We start from the raw sequence: 17,678 nt of genomic DNA, 5'->3' as shown, positions 1-17,678 counted from the left end.
AAAAACCCAGATCTTAGAGCTAGCCAAGCCATTCAGGACCTGGGGGCTGGGAAAGAGCAAATAGCTCCTAACAGGAACAGGCTAAGTTGGGGTTCACTGCTCTAGGGAAACATGAACTAGGACAGCAGACTGAGAGTGCATTGTCTTGCCAAGCTGCAGAATCATAGCTCCTGCATAATTTACTGGAAGCACAGCTTACATTTTATTCATCACTTTGCAGCCAACACATTACAGAACTGCTGACTCAACCTTATTTTCAGAGACCAGCCTGTTGGTCAAACAAAATTCAACATGAGAAAATACTGAAGCTTGGGTGTTATATTACACCACTAATTATTAATAACTGCATTATCTCAAATAAGATAGACTCCAAATGAACAGGGCAAGATTCCCACCATGATTTCAGGGTAATTAAATACTTTAGAGCTTCTGAATTTCAACAATATATATAATTCCTTAAGTCCTTTTAAAAAAATTTTTCCTGGGCTGATGAAATTGTTTTAGGAACAATTATCATACATAAAGAAATAGTTGCCCTCAGAACATCTATTCTGACAATCTGAGGGGCACCCTGACAAAAAAAAAAATTGTTGACTTCCCTCTAGGGGAGGACTTCTATAACTTAATGACAGGGAGAAGGGGAAAAATCCACCCCCCCTTCTGATTCTATGCCTCTTGAGAAAAAGCAACCAACTTCCAACAGTCAGGTTCCGATGAGAGTTATAAAGAAATTATTATGAAATGTGATTTGAATAACCACGACTCGATTAAAAATATCCAGTCAAGTGTTTCTTTTCCAGCAGAGGGCAGTGCATAACCAGCAACCACCCTTCAAAAATCAAACCGAAGGTTTCATTGAGACCGAAGACTACATGCATTTAATATTAGATTGGCTCTAACAGAATCTTTTATGTCTGAATCACACAGCTTACATACACTGTGGAGTGTTTGTGAAGGTTCTGTTCCTGCTATGCAGAGAAACATAAAAAAAGAGGAAATGTGTCTGTCTGAAGCCTTACTGACATCACTGATGATCTTTGAGTCAGATGACAAATCCGTGGTGACAGAGATGTGTAAAGTCCAAGTTGGCCACATGGGCATACTGCTTCTCTCCTCAAAAAAACACATTCCATCTGATAACTGCACCTTCTGTGATACTGCTGTCCTTGCTGCAGTTGCAAAATGTTGTGGAAAAGAAGTCCTTAACCCACCCTAGAGACTCAAAAAGAACCTCCTGATCATGTGGTGCCTTAGTGCAGGCATTCCTCCAGCTCTGTTACTTAATGCTGTCAGCCAAGGCAGAAACCCAACAAATGCTGTGCTCACAAGCCCCAGCTCGCATCGTGGCAGGCAAGTCTCTGCAGGATGTGACACACAGCAGAGAGCAATGCACTGCACTTGGCAAGGGCTCCAGTGAGGTGGGGATTTCTCTGATATATTTCCATGTCTAAAAAAAGGCTGACTTGCAAGGAAATTTCACTGTCATCAGGAAAAATTATTTCCCAAACTGTGGCTACTTGTCATGCTGACACAGATTTTTTCCTAAACTTACATACACACATATAACTTTACTTTTGATCACACTCTTACCATAGTATCTTCAGTGAGTAAAATCGTGAGAGTCAAACACCCATGCCTATATTGGATTGGCATCCACAATATTATGAATTTGTGCAATTAACTATACAAACTTCATCAATAAATCTCATAGCTTGATATAAATTCCCTGAAGTTGGATTAAATCCACAAAATACTGTCCTATTTTGCAAAGCCAGAGATAATGATAACACATGGGAATGTCATCAGAATTTTATTTTCAATTGCACTAACCAAATCCATGATGAATGACAGTAATTTCTATCACAGTTTGTTTTCTAACAAAACCAAGGAAGAGTAAAAATAGGGGAAAAAAATTAATACTGTGGGGCTGAGACAAGCAAGAATCCTTCAACAGAAGTCCACAAGACACTCTTTTTCTGCACCTGGAACTTCCTTAAACCAGCAACAGTTCTTTCCAGTCTGAATCTAAATATAAACTTCCCTCATGACCATGCTGAGCAGACAGTCATATATTTTGCACGTTTTCCACTAATGGAATAAAATATAACTCCAAAATTTCAGGCCATAGTAATATTTATCAACTTACTGCTGATATGTATTTCTGTAATTATTAAGCACTATTTCCAGAGGAAATGCTTGAAATGTTTCCCTGATGGGAAGAGAGAAATCTCTCTTTTTTTCTTTTCATCCCGATATAGCTTCAATGATTACAGCACAGCTTTCTATAAAAAGATCCTGAAGTATTTCTAGTGAATAGAAATGGGACAGAAAGCTATCTTTGGTTCATATGAATTTGATCAAAATGACTCACAAAAAGCTCTCTGACACACACTAATCTGCCAGCACTTGATTCTTTCTCCCTTACTGCAGGAATCTGTTCTGTGGATGTGCAGACTCAGGGTGTGGGAAGAACCTGCAGAGGCTACCAATGGATCTATTATTTGGTTCATAAAACTTGTAAAAATCTCACAGAATGTACAACGTGCTATTGTGTCCCTGAATCTCTTTCATGAATTGGGTAGCAGCCTGACTCAAAGCAGTCTGGCCTGTTTTCACTTCTACCATCAAAGGGTTTTTTTGAAAGAGCCATTTAACTGTGACCATGGTTTCAGCAGCACTGTGAATACAAAGGAAGAGTTGAAGCCATATGGACACTTCAGTATACTCAGACTCCAGCAAATCAGTACATTTTTCATCCCCCCTTAGAACCTGCTTTTGCATAATTAGCTCTCTTTATATCTTGAATGAACTAATACATCAATATTCAAGACGCAGTAAACTCCAACTTGTGAGCAATGTAATTTAAAGAATTAGAAACCACAGTTCATCTATAGAGAACATTCTCTTAAAAAATTATGATCAGTATTTTCTATCTTGCATCTTGAACAGAATAAAACAGCAGAAAAAACCAATTTATTTTGCCTTTCCTCTGTTCAGAGTATTTCTGAATACAAGGACTTATTTATACTACTTTCAGTCACCAGATTTCAGCAAGGAAAGGTTTGTTAAAAAGCAAAGTGCTACACTCAGCTCTGAAGTTTACCAACAGTCTATCTGCTTGTAGTCACTACAGAGATGATGATGTCCTCACTGTGAACCAGCACACAACCAAAACCAGCACACTGCTCTGAGCCCAGGTCTTTCTGTAAAACTGCTTTTTAAATCTAGCTAGTTTAAAACTAGCTGTTTGTCTTGAAGAAGAGTAGGTATGACTGTGCAGCCTGATAAAGTGGGTGTGGGTGAAATCCCAAGTGAGGCTGGCCAGGACACCTGAGAACAATCAGTGCCCTCAGGGCTCTGACACAGTACAATTTGCCTGGGACTGCAACTCTTGGGTAGAATTGCCAGCAGCCAAACTACCCTAACACAACTTAAATTCATGCCATGTGTTACTTTCACCATAATGTAATTCTTTCAAGGCAAATTAATCCAAAGTCTCTCTTCTCTTTCCAGCCTGAATAGCAACATGAGAGAAACAAGAATCAGTGTATCAAGATGTCACAATTACCATGTACAATTAGTTCCAGTGTGAGGTATTTTTGTATGAGTGATACATCACACATGCTTCATACCCAAGTTTATGTGTGCTTTCATTCAGTAAATCAACACTTCTCTGTTGAGAGACAACACTAACTATATTTTCCAGTCCACTAGAAAATATAAATGTGCTACTCAGAATTTTCATATCCTGAACCAGCAAAATATGACTCCCAAAAGTACTCTTGCTCTTTTCTCCCTCTTCTCTTACTATCCCTTTTTCATTTTAAAGTATTTTTTTACTACTTAAGCAACATCTGTCAAAGCCTACCTGCTAGCTCAAACTACATATGTACAGATTACACACCAAAGAGACCTGTGCAAATAGCAATGGTGATATAAACATTGCTGCAGAAATCGATTTTTTCTGCTTCAGAAGGTTCCGGCTCGGCAGTTTATACCTGCTGCCATAATGTATTTGAGGATCTGGAAAATTTATAACAGTTACCTTACAGTAAGTTACAGAAAACATTGAACACATGCTTGCTAAAACTGAAGTCAACAAAGGGAGTCCAAGATCCTGTTGGTATGAATTTACCCACAATTTTTACAGCTAAGGTTAACTCATAAAAAAAAAAGTTAGAGGCAACTGATGAGAGACCTCCTTTACTTATGATTGACTGATTTCTGTGTAAGAACACATTTTTAGAAGCAGTTTTATTAGTAACCAAGACTTTACTGACAAAAAGCGTTTTGGGGAGTTATATTTATAAGAAAGCAATTTCTGCATATTTTTCATGGTTGTAGTTTGAGATTTCTTGTCTATAATTCCTGTTATAAAACCACTCAACTAGGATCCAAACTCGAAGTTCACTAAAGGTAGGGATAAGAAAGGAAAAACTGAAAAAGGAAGGGGAAGAGAAGGGATTGGGAACCCTTGTGTTCTTCCCTTATAACTCTCTTTTCTCCAGGCTTTCCTCCTCAACATCAAAGCTTTTATAACTAAGCTTAGCACCACTGCTATTGACAAGAATCCAAGACAAGCTTCTACCAGGAAAGTAGAAAAGCCCAGAAACCACATTTATAATACAGAACTTGCTGAAACAAGACAAGACACATATTGATGAACTGGCACATGATACCTCTGCCTTCCACTCAGTCACATTATTAAAACTGTAACATACTCAGTACAGCACAGTGCGAGACAGTAAATTAAATACAGCAATTAACACGTCCACTATTTTATTGCCTCTGGCATCCCCTCTTCCACAGCACTCTTGAGAAGGCTTTTGACCTTCTCTTCCCTACCATATCCCAACTTCAGGCTGGGACTGAGGCCAGGGACCTCCCAACACTGAACTACCTGTTCAGAGCAGAAATCCATCAGCTGTTCTGACAGTCTCCTATGGCAACCACTTCTTGGACCAGAAGTGAATTTTTACCTGTAATTTCGGTAAGTATAGTGCTAAAACTGTAAACCTAAATTTGAGATTTTTATTATATTTTCAGATGTGTTTCTTTACTTCCCCGGAAATCCATAAGCAAAAAAGACAACTTCTTTTAATCTCCTTTTAACCAAAGCAAGAATTTAGGCAGTCACCATGTACCTGTAAAGAAGCCCCATGTAAAAATGCAAGCTACACTCAAAGTACAATGCCCACAAGTATTTCACTGAAGTTGTAAGAAAACAGCTTGACATCCATATTTAGCTTCTCTGTACCAAAAGACAGATATTTGCACTATTTACCTACAAATAACTGGAAATGCTCTATCAGTGCTGGGTATAGACCAAATAAAATATTTTGAGGGTAAGAAACAGTACCTTACCTTGACATATTCCAATGTAGGATCCAGAATATTCTGATCTCTGCAAGGAAATGGTGCCGGGAGAGAAGGACAGCGAGAAAAACAAAAAAATGGTAAGTCCAAATATAGCCTCATACTGAAGAGATGCATTAATATGAGCAATATGCTACTAGGTCACATTATAATCCTTGTTAAAACTTGTTGAAGCTTTATAGCCTACACTATCTCATTTTTAACAAATATATAAATCACTGGTTTCTTTTAGAAGGACATGTAGTGGAGCCAACAGTACTTAATTTGAGAAATAAAATTATTCACACCACTTTAAGAAAAAGAAAGAAATCTTGATATTTCAACAGATGGCTGGAATACTTACTTGCCACTCAAAGTATCTGAAATAAATTTAAAAGAGAGCTCTCTCAATGGCTTTTGAATTTATTTCTTTGCTTTTATGTCTTTCCATTTAAGCTACTGCCTCTGATAGCACTGGGAGGGCACTGCTCAGAGGAAGTGGAGAGTACTACATTCACTTTCTATACATACAAAGAAGTAGTTCTCAAAATAATCATAATTTCAGCATCACAATTATTTGAACATCAGATAATCAAGTCATTACTCTAATCTAAAAATAAAAATCTCATCACAGGTTTTCTATACAGACAGATGGCAAAGGGCACTGAAGCCTAACTGAAGAGCCTTGCACTGTTAAAACTCTTTCCATAAAATACATGTTTATTTTTATTTCTATTTCAAAGCATTTTGTATATTTGTTTTTATTTGAGAACTGGCAGATTAATAGAGTTGGCAGGACATGACTGGATGTTTTTAAGAAGCTGGGATGACACACGTGGTACTGCCCTTAACTACAAACATGAAACAGGCAACAAACAATGAAAACAGTGCAAAATTAGAGAGGGATCAGGCACTTGTTGCAGCAATCAAGTTTGCTACGTGGACAACAGATCTCTATAAATTTAGAAACAGGATCCTTTTTGGTGGTAGCTGTTGCAAAGATGTAACACTAGAAACCAAATAAGCAGCTTCAAAAATGTAGAATTTGGGTTACACTGGAATGAATCAATGCAGAAAACAGTCTCTGAATTCCCCATGTTGTTTGGAATGTAACTGCATATGATCTGAAACAATGTTATTATTTGATACTCAAATTTTAGTCGGGTTCCCTAACAGCTTTTAATCCAGAATACCAGAATACTGAGCCTTCCCCATAAAATGATGGTGCTCAACTGTTCAGGCTGTATCATGTGTTGCTGTTTCATATTATCTCAGAATTTATCAAGGGTCAAATTGCATCTCAGCTGATGTTTTAAAGAATAAAAACCTGGAGTCAATGGAAATAGAATTAGGACCATTTGAAACTTTTTCCTATGCAATATACAAAGAAGGATCAACTTGATAACTGTATGAGCATAAAGCATGTGCAAGCATAGCAGAGAACACAGGGGTGAAGCACAGAGGAAAAAGAAAAGAAAGCTTTGAAACAGAAGAGATGTTTTTCTTCTCAATACTTTTCAATTTGACTGGGGAAAACAAAATCCCATTTTTAATCAGTTCAGCAAAGTCATTAAGCACGCCTGATTTCTTCTCACATTCAAACGATCTGTGGGAAGTTGTTCCAGTACCAAATGCTACTGAAAAACTTTTCAGTTTAGTTCTTCACTTGCCTGTGGAATCTTTCAGGACAAGGGGTCTACCAGCACAGCATATGCAACACACTCTGAAAGAACAAACCCGCTTACTCTGGCAGTGAATGTGTCTCGTTATGGTCTGCATTCCTGCAGAACAGCCTTCCTACTGACTCCACTGCTCCCTTCCACCTTCTGCTACCAGGCAAATGTTCTTAGGACAGATCAAGCCAAAGCAAAAGGAAAGAGGTAGAAAAGCTTCAAGACAAAACAGTTTATTTACTGGTATATAAAGCAGGACATCCAGAAGAAACCAGAGAAAGTAGTGACCTGCATTCCTTTCAGCATCCATGTGACAGAAGTGCTTTGAAAATGTTTGGCTTTGGGAAATGGATGGTGTAACAAGTATCCACATAAGAACTGTAGTATTTTATCTGGTAAGCAGACCCACAACAAAATGTACAAAATCCTGCCATTCATCCTGAGTCATATAGAAAGATGTTTATGTTGGAGCACTGTTCATCTCAGAGACCTGTCTCCAAGCTGATCCACTCTCTCTCCCCCATCTTCCCTTGTTCATCTTTGTGCAAATTTTTGAAGTTATTTTCAAGGAATGGTGACTTTCATTGATGTGTAGTAACTAACAGTAAAGACTAACTACTGCATTTTCCTGTCATCTGACTTCACCTCAATACTACAACATTACATACAGAAAACCAGATTAAGCAGTTAGCCCAAATAACTAGAAGGTAACCAAATAAAACTAACTCCTGAATCTCAGCTCTCTGTTGGCAGTGATGTTTCTTTATGCCATGGGCTACCAGTGAAGGACATCTATGTCGTCATGAAGATAAGAAAAATATAAGGTAAGTTTTTGCTTTTCGTTTTCCCTCTCAAAGAATCTTAAAAAATTATGAACCCACATTCTCATTTATTATATTAGAAGATCTGTAGAAAAAAAATTAATACTTTCAGATGACTAACAGATCAGATGAAAGAGAGCAGCAGGTTCTGCCATCTCTTAGAATCGATTTAACTGAAGGTTGGTTTCAACAATATTTTCTTATCTTTCATTAGATTTTATTACCTTTCAAATAATGCTAATGTTTGTCTTCATAAAAAGCTTGACTTTACAGCTGTATTCATTTGCACCTGTTTACCTACAACATTTATGATGTATTAGAGTCTGCACATAAGTCAACCAGTCCTGTGTAAACTGTGGGCTCACAGTTTTATTATTACTGGATTTTATTATGCATTTTGGTTTCCTAATAATCAGATAAGACCTACTTCCACTCTCATAAAAAGCCTATTTATAACAGAATGATGTCCCTGGAACAGAGAAGTTTTCAGAAGACCTCAAGCTGAGGTAAGTAGGCAGTAGGACACACAGTATTGGCTTCATGTTCTTTACCCATTCTGCCACAGAAAGGAATTTATGAGAGGGATGCAAGCAGACTCCCACATCTGTTTTGGGTATTGCTATTGCTGCCACCTCTTGCTATCACCTCATTTCATGACAAAACAAAATCTCTTTCCAGCACGTTTTTAATCATAGGAACAAGAAAGAAGAAAAAAAGCACCTGACTTGCTACATGCAATTAAGGCATTCTCCTGAGTAGTGTAAATCCTCTGTTGCCTCTTCCACACACACAAGGTCTGTGTGGAATCTGTGGAAGCAAAAACACCCCTCCAGTAATATCTGACCAGAATCTTAGCCCTCATGATTCTGAGGCTTTTCCTAGCCAGAAACACATTCTCTCTAGAGACTGACATCTGACAACCCCTTTTTCAACTGCTGGCTGATCTTGCAGACATACAACCCTTTAATCTGTCCCTGGTCGTCCTTGGAAATGATCGCAATTTCTTTTCACTCCAGTTTCAAGATTCTTATCAAGATTCTTCTGTGCTTTTTTTTCATGTATGTGTTTCTTGCTGTTATGGCCAAGAAAATACACAGAGCTTGCAAACAAGTGTGGTGCTTCAGCAAGCCCAGAAAGAGATGAAGGCGAGAAAACAAAAAACATGAAGTTGCTCTTTTGCTTCCCTCTTCATCTCCCCATAGCAACATTTGCTGCAACAATGAAGTGTTTGGTGTCATCCTGGCTGGCATTGACTGTCTATGAGCAAATAGTGAGACATTTGACCACTCTGAGAAACAACATAACTTCCCAGAAAATAGGAATAATCATTGTATGAAGACCCCTTCAAAATATAACTAGAGCTGACTGAGATGAGACAGGGGGACAGAATTCAGCTGTTACTGTGCTATTTCTCTAGTTCCCAACATATCTGAACAATGGCCAAATGTGTGGGGAGAATTCAAAGATTAAAAAAAAAAAAGGCCCTTTTGAAGTTGCCACCATGAACAGTCACTAGCTAAAATGAAGGGGGGAAAAAAATCACTGTAAGCAACTTGAATCACACTTCTGGTATGGCAAACTAAACACTGTCATACTGCCAGTTTCAAATCCTGCATGGATTTGAAGACAATGAGCAACGAAACATGAAAACTGGGTAAAGAAAACCTTAACATGCTGGTAACTAGTCACTCTTCTAAAATATTTGATAAAATTCTTACATAATCACAATCAATGCTGGAACTGAAAAGCTGAATCCTGGTGTTCAATCCTAACACCCATTATTCAGTTCACTGAGTGCTAGAGAATAGCCAGAATCTCAGTAACTCAGACATCATCTGTTTTTCACTCTGCAGTTTGTCCAACAGTTCTCTATAGGACTGCTTCAATAAAAAAATCTTTAAGCAGACATGCTGTAATCTTTAGCTGTTTGATTCTATGAAAACCTCCATCTTTCTAACATTGTACATGACCTCCTCTCATTCTTGATGCTATAAAAAATCCTGCAGACCTTTACACACTAAGCCATATGAAGCATCTGCATTTTCCAGGCCCTTGGCATCCTCACAGAAAAATCAGCTACAATTATAAATTAGCTATGATAACTTTAACAGAATTTCAGTGCAGTGCAGTCAGTGCAGACACAACAGTATCATCAAATTTCCCAAATCCTCCCTATCATTCAATTCCCATATAAATATTCTTACAGTGTTAGAAATTGATTAGCCCTGAGTCAGCTTTGTGCTACTTCACACTTTTATAGCTGTACCTGTGGGAAAAACATTGGGACACATTGCCAGTGTTCGATATATGAAAATATATTTGTCCATTTATTTTAAAGGGACTTTTCCTGGGGACATTTTCTTTTTTACCCCATTGAAAGAGAAATAATGAGAACTATCTTCTCAATAGCTCCAACACCAATAGTGCCAATGCCAAATCTGAGTGAAGACAATAGAGGCTCAAAGGGAGCCTGAGACCCTGAAAATGTACCAAGCTGCTGCATGGCTGCTACCACAGACAGAACTGCTGTAAAATGATCAGATGGATCACATGCCTTCTTCAGTTTGTGTCTTTGAAATCTCTCCATCTCTGTAGATGTTTGAAATACACACTACTGAAGTATGAAGGTGCAAGTTGGAGCATGCTGGACATGGCATGTTTCAGTGTATGCAGCACAGACTGATTTTATTTGTACTGCAAACTAGAGCAAAAGATCCACTGATTTTATCCCCCAGCAGCTTCTGCTTCACACACGCACTTCTGCTGCATTCCTGAGGGCATTCCACCCTTCTGCCTCCAGCTGCACAGAACCATGGACATGACTCATTCCAACACCAGTGGAAACAAGTGCAAACTGCTATGACTAACTGTGTGATGACCTGCAGCTCACACAGGAACAGCAGGGACTCCAGTAATTAAAACTCCAGAAGAGATCCAATGTACTTTTCCTTGGATTAAATAAAATCTCAATCCTATTTGTTCAGAATGCCCCAGCAGAGATAATGTTGCAGCTATTTACATTTACCACTTCAATCTGGATCCCTCTAACTTGCTCCAGTTAACCTATTGCAGCAGAAAAATCGACACCATTTTTTTAACCTTTTCCGGAAGAATTTCTCTTTCTGCACCACACACAGTACCAGTCTCTACAACCTGGTCAAAAGCTCAGACTAGCCATCTCTTCTTTTTCCTCTATTTTCCTTAACATTTAGGCCTACCAAAGACAAAAAACTCTGTCCTTCAAAGCACTTCTTAAATCTTTTATCCCAAGACCTATTCTATGAAAGTAATGGTTGGGCAGCAAGACTATTGCTTATCCAAAACAGACACTGTAACTACAAACTGGATTATATATGTGCTGTTGCCTTTATGTATGTGCTGTTGACTTATATCTTCAGCTGGCAATTCTTTACAATGAGTGTTTCAGTCGCTGTACAGTTATCCTGAATCCAGTGCCACAAAATTTTAGGTGTTCAAAATCAATATAAACTTACTAAATGAATATGGCATATTCAAAAAAACCCCACTGACCAACGTTCAGTAGAATCAGTGTCTTCATTATTAATCTGAAATGCATCTAACTCTAGGTACACTTTTTTCACAAGGTATGGTTTTCCCCCTGCAAATAGATCTTTCAGGAATGTGTATTTGGACTGAAGCATAGGAATACTAATACCAGGTTTTAGCACTGAAGAAGACAATAGTGGGAGGAAGAACTGTCCTCCCTGTCTGTTCCCTCAGCCCACTTAAGCAAGCTCATCACATCAGATGCCTCTCTGCATTGGATATGGCAAGTCACCATTAGGAATATGCTCCCCTATGTAACATTTAACTACTGTTTAGAGCATAAAGGGGCAGAAATGAAATCAAATGCTCACATATGAACAGGAGGCTGGATGAGGAAGCAATATAGCCCTTATTACAACTTAATAGGGCACTCCATAACACTTACAAAAGAGACCAGAAAACAGCAGAGGCAGGGAAGGAACTTTGAGTGTGACAGACGGAGTAATTCAAGAAACTTCCCACCACATATAGTGTCCTCTGCTCAAAGAATAAACAGTCAGAAAAAAAAAAGTTTTCAGGAAGTTTTTGAAAAACAACACTGACAAATTTTGATAGGGGCTTTGAGGGATTTGGGCTCAAATTTACCTGGCAAGTTGTTCATTAACAATAAGGTTATGATCCCACAATTAATTTCAAATGATGATACAACTGTGTTCATCCCATAAGGAACTTCAGTTCCTCTGCTCAGAAGCTGAGCTGAAGGACTGTGGTTTAATTCATCTTTAATGCTGGAGAGATGGTCTCTCTTTTTGAAACATTTAATCCTGTTTTCCTCATTTCCCTCTCTGAAGATCCCACATGGACAGACTTCCAAAATCCCCATAAAAATCTAGAAGTGGAGCTTGGTTCTGCAGGCCTATGTCCACCAAGCAAAGAAAGAGGATGTGAGCATCAAATGGGAACAAAGGGGTGAAGTAGAACTTCACAACAGAATAATGTGAACCCGACAAAGGCCAGAAGGGCTAAAAAGAAAAGGTAGACAAGCCAAAACAGAACAAAGCCCTGGAGTTAAAGGATAAGAGGATTTGAAACTGAATGTAAGCAGATAACAGTAGCTATTCTCTGCTTATCCAACACAGCATTCCTTCTACCACAAACATTTCCCAGCTTTAGTGGGGAGCTCTGCTCCACCTCTGAGACAGCAGAGATCTGCAGGTGCACATGTGAACAGGACAAACAAGAGAGAGAATGGGAAAATCTGTGACAAAAAGCATGAAGTACTGGCAACATCTAAGGAATTCTTCCATTGGAAAAACCTGTGCATGGAAGAAGTCAATGAGATATTCACTAGCCCCAAATTCAACACACTTGTGTTACTCTTATTAAAGAAACACAACCACATATAAACATTTTGGTTCAGGTTTTTTTAAAAACAAAACTCACACTAAGAGGTAGTTTCAGGCCTTACACCAAAACTAACTATTTTTACTTTCAAAATTCTGTGCATTTATAAAAACTCCTCCCACCTTATCCTAAAATTTAAAAGGGAACCAAGACACTGGTCTTCTTCCTGGTAATCTTGCAAATATTTTCATACTTGAAGAACTACATTGAATTTCATAAACAAACCCCCCCCCCCAGTATTACTCACTTTACTCCCCACAGGAAACATACAAAATATTTATTTTACTTGATATATTAAAACATTGATAAAAATTATTTTTCATTTTCAAAGTGCACTGAATCATTCAAGTGTACATACAATACTAATATAAAAAACGTAGCACAAATTCAAATTAAAATTATCCAACAAATCATGTTTTCAAAATCACTAATTAGAAAAAAATAAATGCTGTCCAAATATCTGATCCACCCCTTTCTCCAAATCCAAAGAAAAGCAGAATTTGCAGCATCTGGGGAAGCAAACAGGCTGCAAATTCTGACAAGGATAAAGCAAATTCCTGAATAGTGTTCTCCTCACCAAGCACAGCCTTGCCAACTCTTTTCCTTTATAATTCAACTGTGAGTTCAAGGACTTCAGCAGGCCTGATCTATTGTGCTAATACTACTAAGAGAACAGGACCAGTTTTGGGAATGCAGAATTCATAGCTTTATACTCCAAGACTAACACCTTGCCCAACTTCCAAATGTTCTGCCCTCCAAGGACAAGGGCAAGCACTCTAGAGAACAGTGAGCCTGCTCAGTTTTATGCTGATGAAGTTACCCTGTTAATGTCAGTGGCATTAGTCAAGGTTAAAATTGAACATATTTTTATTTTTTCCTTGAGAGTTACATGAGACAAGTATGTGAGGATCATCCAGCCAAACATGCAGAGCCTTGAAGATCAGAAATTCAGAAAAGAACAGAACATCCTAAATGACCAGATAAACTAATCTACTCTACTCTCTGCTACAGCAGTACAAAGTCCAGTGCTAGATGAGAGCACTTCATCTGAAGCAGCTGACGTAGAAAAACAAGAGGAAAAAACTCTGCTGACCAGTACTCAAAATGACTGAAGTCGAGCTAAATATGCAGTCACACACACTTACCATACTTTCAGAACTACAGAAAATAAGTGAATTCTTTGCACCTGTGTGTAAATAATTAGGGCCAGTCTATAAAATGCACTTTAGCTTTATCACATTTTGATCTTTTGCAATAAGGTTCAATGAGCACTGGAAGACATTAAGAGCTACTGGTCTGCCCATTTCCTTAGTGAAAGAATCAAGCCAAGAAAAATCTTGTCTCCCATGGCTCCTCACACCTGCCAGATTTATTTCTTTCTTTTTTAACATGCTTGAACCATGTCAAAAAAACTGATATGGACAATTCATGCTTGATATCTTGGCACTGCAAAAGAAAAGCTGCTATGCCTTGTCTACCTACAAAAATGAATTGTTTGTAGCCACAACAATAAAAAGAGTAGTGTTGTAAGTATAATCACAATCAGGACTTACAGCATAGCCAGGAATTTCGTGGACTTGCGAATAGAAAATTAAAGCAGAAGCAAAGAAGAAAAGATTAAAATTATAGCTCTGTAGTTACAACTCAACACTTCAAATTCATACACAGTTAAAACTACAGCTTCAAAAACAGGGGAAAAAAATTGAATTCTCACCAGTTGGTAGGTCAGGCCCTCTCATAAATAGTGATAAAACAAAGCACCCAGGGCATGTGACATTATTTAGAGAAATGTACGAAGTATTTTGATTCCAAGCCAGTTTGAACAATACAACCCTACTGTTTATCAGTGACTCAATTTTTTAAATGTCTGTATAGACAGAGAATGGAATTTGAACAAAAAATAGTCCTTACACGTCCCAGCAAACGAAATGGCTACTGCAAAGAGAGCTAGTAAACAGAAATTAAACCAGCACATACTCACAAATGTGCTGTATAATGTGAAACAGCCAGTGTGAATTAATGTCAACTTTGTTTTAAAGCTTTAATTAGCACAAAAACTTAGAGGGATCATTTCTGGCAGATGGTGTGCTTCAACACTTCCTAGGGGTAGGCTCAGCAGAGGAAAGACAGTGATTAAACTCAAATGTGTGGCCACAGTTTCCCCCAAAATATCCAAAATTCTATTCTAAAGAATCCTACACTACACATACAGGGCAAAGGCAAAATTAACTCATTTTTCTTTCTTTCAAATACTAAATTTCTAAGTGGACACTACGGCTATTGAAATACTAAGGGGTTTTAAAAAAGGCATGTAACTCTACAAACTGCACAAAAAAAAAAATAATCTTATTTCTAAGATATTATGTCTAGCTTTGTTTTTATTGCTGTGCTAATTTGTCCATCCTAAAATTGACATTAAATTCTTTCAAAGCATCATGGCCATCAACAGCATCAACTTTGTGCAAACCCAGATCCTATTTCTGACATCTTAACAATTTACAATTTCACACTGGAGCTCTTACTAAACTGAATTTCACTTAATTGTGTCACAAACCCTGTTTATTTCAACAGGAATACAAGCTATTTGCAGGCAATAGAGGAATTACCAGTACTGAGAAAGGAGTATCGTTTCTCTTCTTCACTGTCTTTTAACTGATTGTGAAGATCACATCTTTATTAGCCTGACTCACTGACAACACAATGTTGAACCCATCACACCACTTGCATTACTCCTCTCCCCACAAAACAACCTTAGAACCTGTTTGACAGCAGGGTATCAAAGATACATTTCTTTCTCACAGCATTCTGTGATCCTTGTATCTTGCAACAGTACTAACTTCAACTCAAACCTCAACTGGAGAAAAAAAATCTTCAGAATTTGCCTCATGCCCCTCTCCTCTTCTTTCCCTGGTGTGTAGTTTGGCTTACCAATAAAGCAACAACTGTCAGCACGAAGAGGACAAGAGGAGATGGCCTCAAGTTGCACCAAGGGAGCTTTAGATTATTAGTAATACATTTTTTAGGAATTTTTTTCCCACCGGAAGGGTTGTAAAGCATTGTAAAAGACTGCCCAGATAAGTGGTGGAGTTGCCATTCCTGAAAGTGTGTAAAAAACGTTTGGATATGGCACTTGAGGACATCACTTAGTGCTGAATGTGGAGGTGATGAGTTTAGGAACAGAGAATACCAGAGCTGTCAGCTGACAGACAGTCCAAGAAGCAATCCCTTGTTCTGCTCTCTCTTGCAATCACACTGCCTCATGAAACAGTCAGCATGGTATCAATGCTGGAATCTAGTTTTGCTCTGGGATATTTGCATGTCTTTGCCCTATTCCATCCTCTTTATAATGTCTCAGAAATTCCTTGCATCTCTACAATGAGATAACATTCAAGTACGTTTGTATCAGAGCCAGTACCAGACCCACAGAGATAACTATTGGTTAACCCAAGACCACCTGAGTACTGCTGACATCCAACTGAAATGGCACAGGTTGTCAAAACAGGCCTTTGATAGCTGCTTTATCACCACACTCAAACCCACTGTGACAGAAATAATTCTGCATTGCTTTTAGGTCCTGTTGATTTGAGGGACATTTGGCTGCATTAATGAAAAAGCATGAACATGCCACAAGTCTGCTAAACTGTGATGCCACTCATGAAGGACCATAATCACCTGAATGCAGTGGAAATTTTGGGTTTACTGATGGCAGCCACATGACACAGGCCAAAAAAAGCTACTGGTTCTAGCAACGATGGGAATTTGAACAATTTTCCTTTAAGTAAAGGTACCATAATACAAGGCAGAGCTAAATAAAGATAACCCATGGACTAGGTCAAAGGGAAATTACAATTAAGCTTTATTTAGGTTTAATTATCAATGTCAGATAATAAAGAACATTACACACAAGCAGCTTTAGTTTAATATGCTAAAATGAGAATTCACTTTTAAAAGAGAATTTTTGCACTTTCAAGAGTGAATTCTTCTTTAGCTAACAAAACTACCTTTCAAGAACTCAGCTGATTCTAACTCTGGGCATTTAATTATTTCCAAGAGACTCTAAAACTCGTCAGCTTACTCAAAGAAAACTTTTTTTCCCCCTTGAACTAACTAACAGAGATGTACATTCACAAATGAAGAAGAGAACACATTCTTATTGCATTGAAAATTGACAAGATAATTTCTCCAAGTCATCAGAAAAATTTCAGAATCAGAAGAATTCCATTAGGGAATGACACAGTTCATTATTATTTTCCTATTCTCACCAGCTGGGCTTATTCTTTGTAAATAAAAGAAGCAAATGATGTTTAAAAGCTAGTTCATGAAAAAAATAAAAAGCTCACAGATCGGTGACAGAGGAGTACTACACCCACTTAGGTACTTTCTTCTTTTAAAATGAATAGGGTATAGAGAAGAAAGTCTTTTTTTTTTAGGTGAGAAGAAAGCTTGATCCCATAAAGAACAAGCAAAAAGCATAAGAAAACCACTCTACACATACAACCTTACCTAATTAGAATTCTTCTTCACTCACAAGACTTGAAAACAAAAAACCTATAGTGATGGACACATCAAGGCTATAAATCCTAATTCAGAACTTATAATTTGGGTATCTTTTTTCAGCCTTTAAGTCCACCAGCCAAGCAACCAAACATTCTCTCATTTCTATGTCTTTAACTGATCCACTGCATTACACTGAATTTTTCTTGTGTTAGCAGGTAATTTTTTTCCCATTTTATAGAACTCAATATCAAAACAAAACAAACAAAAAACGACATTTACAAAATTAATTACCTTTTGTAAGCAATGAAATATCAGTGATGATAATAAGTTCCCAAAAGAAAGGATGGCTAAAAGAGTATGGGTCTTTCCCAAGAACTTTGCATACGTTAACCACAAAGTCAGGCAGGGATAATAAACAGGG

General features: G+C 37.9%; 1 protein-coding gene across 3 annotated transcripts in view; it reads right to left on the bottom strand.

The window, feature by feature from the left end:
- BCAR3 (BCAR3 adaptor protein, NSP family member) overlaps positions 1-17,678 on the bottom strand; it is a 60,985-nt gene that overhangs the window by 27,370 nt on the left and 15,937 nt on the right. For all 3 annotated transcript variants that reach the window (XM_058030182.1, XM_058030184.1, XM_058030183.1), the window contains one exon: positions 5,365-5,404. In XM_058030182.1, the coding sequence (XP_057886165.1) occupies positions 5,365-5,404 (40 nt within the window). The remainder of the gene's footprint in view (positions 1-5,364; positions 5,405-17,678) is intronic.

This window comes from Melospiza georgiana, chromosome 9 (assembly GCF_028018845.1).
Source record: "Melospiza georgiana isolate bMelGeo1 chromosome 9, bMelGeo1.pri, whole genome shotgun sequence".
In the NCBI taxonomy this organism is placed as follows: Eukaryota; Metazoa; Chordata; class Aves; order Passeriformes; family Passerellidae; genus Melospiza; species Melospiza georgiana.
This window is presented reverse-complemented; position numbering and strand designations above follow the sequence as displayed.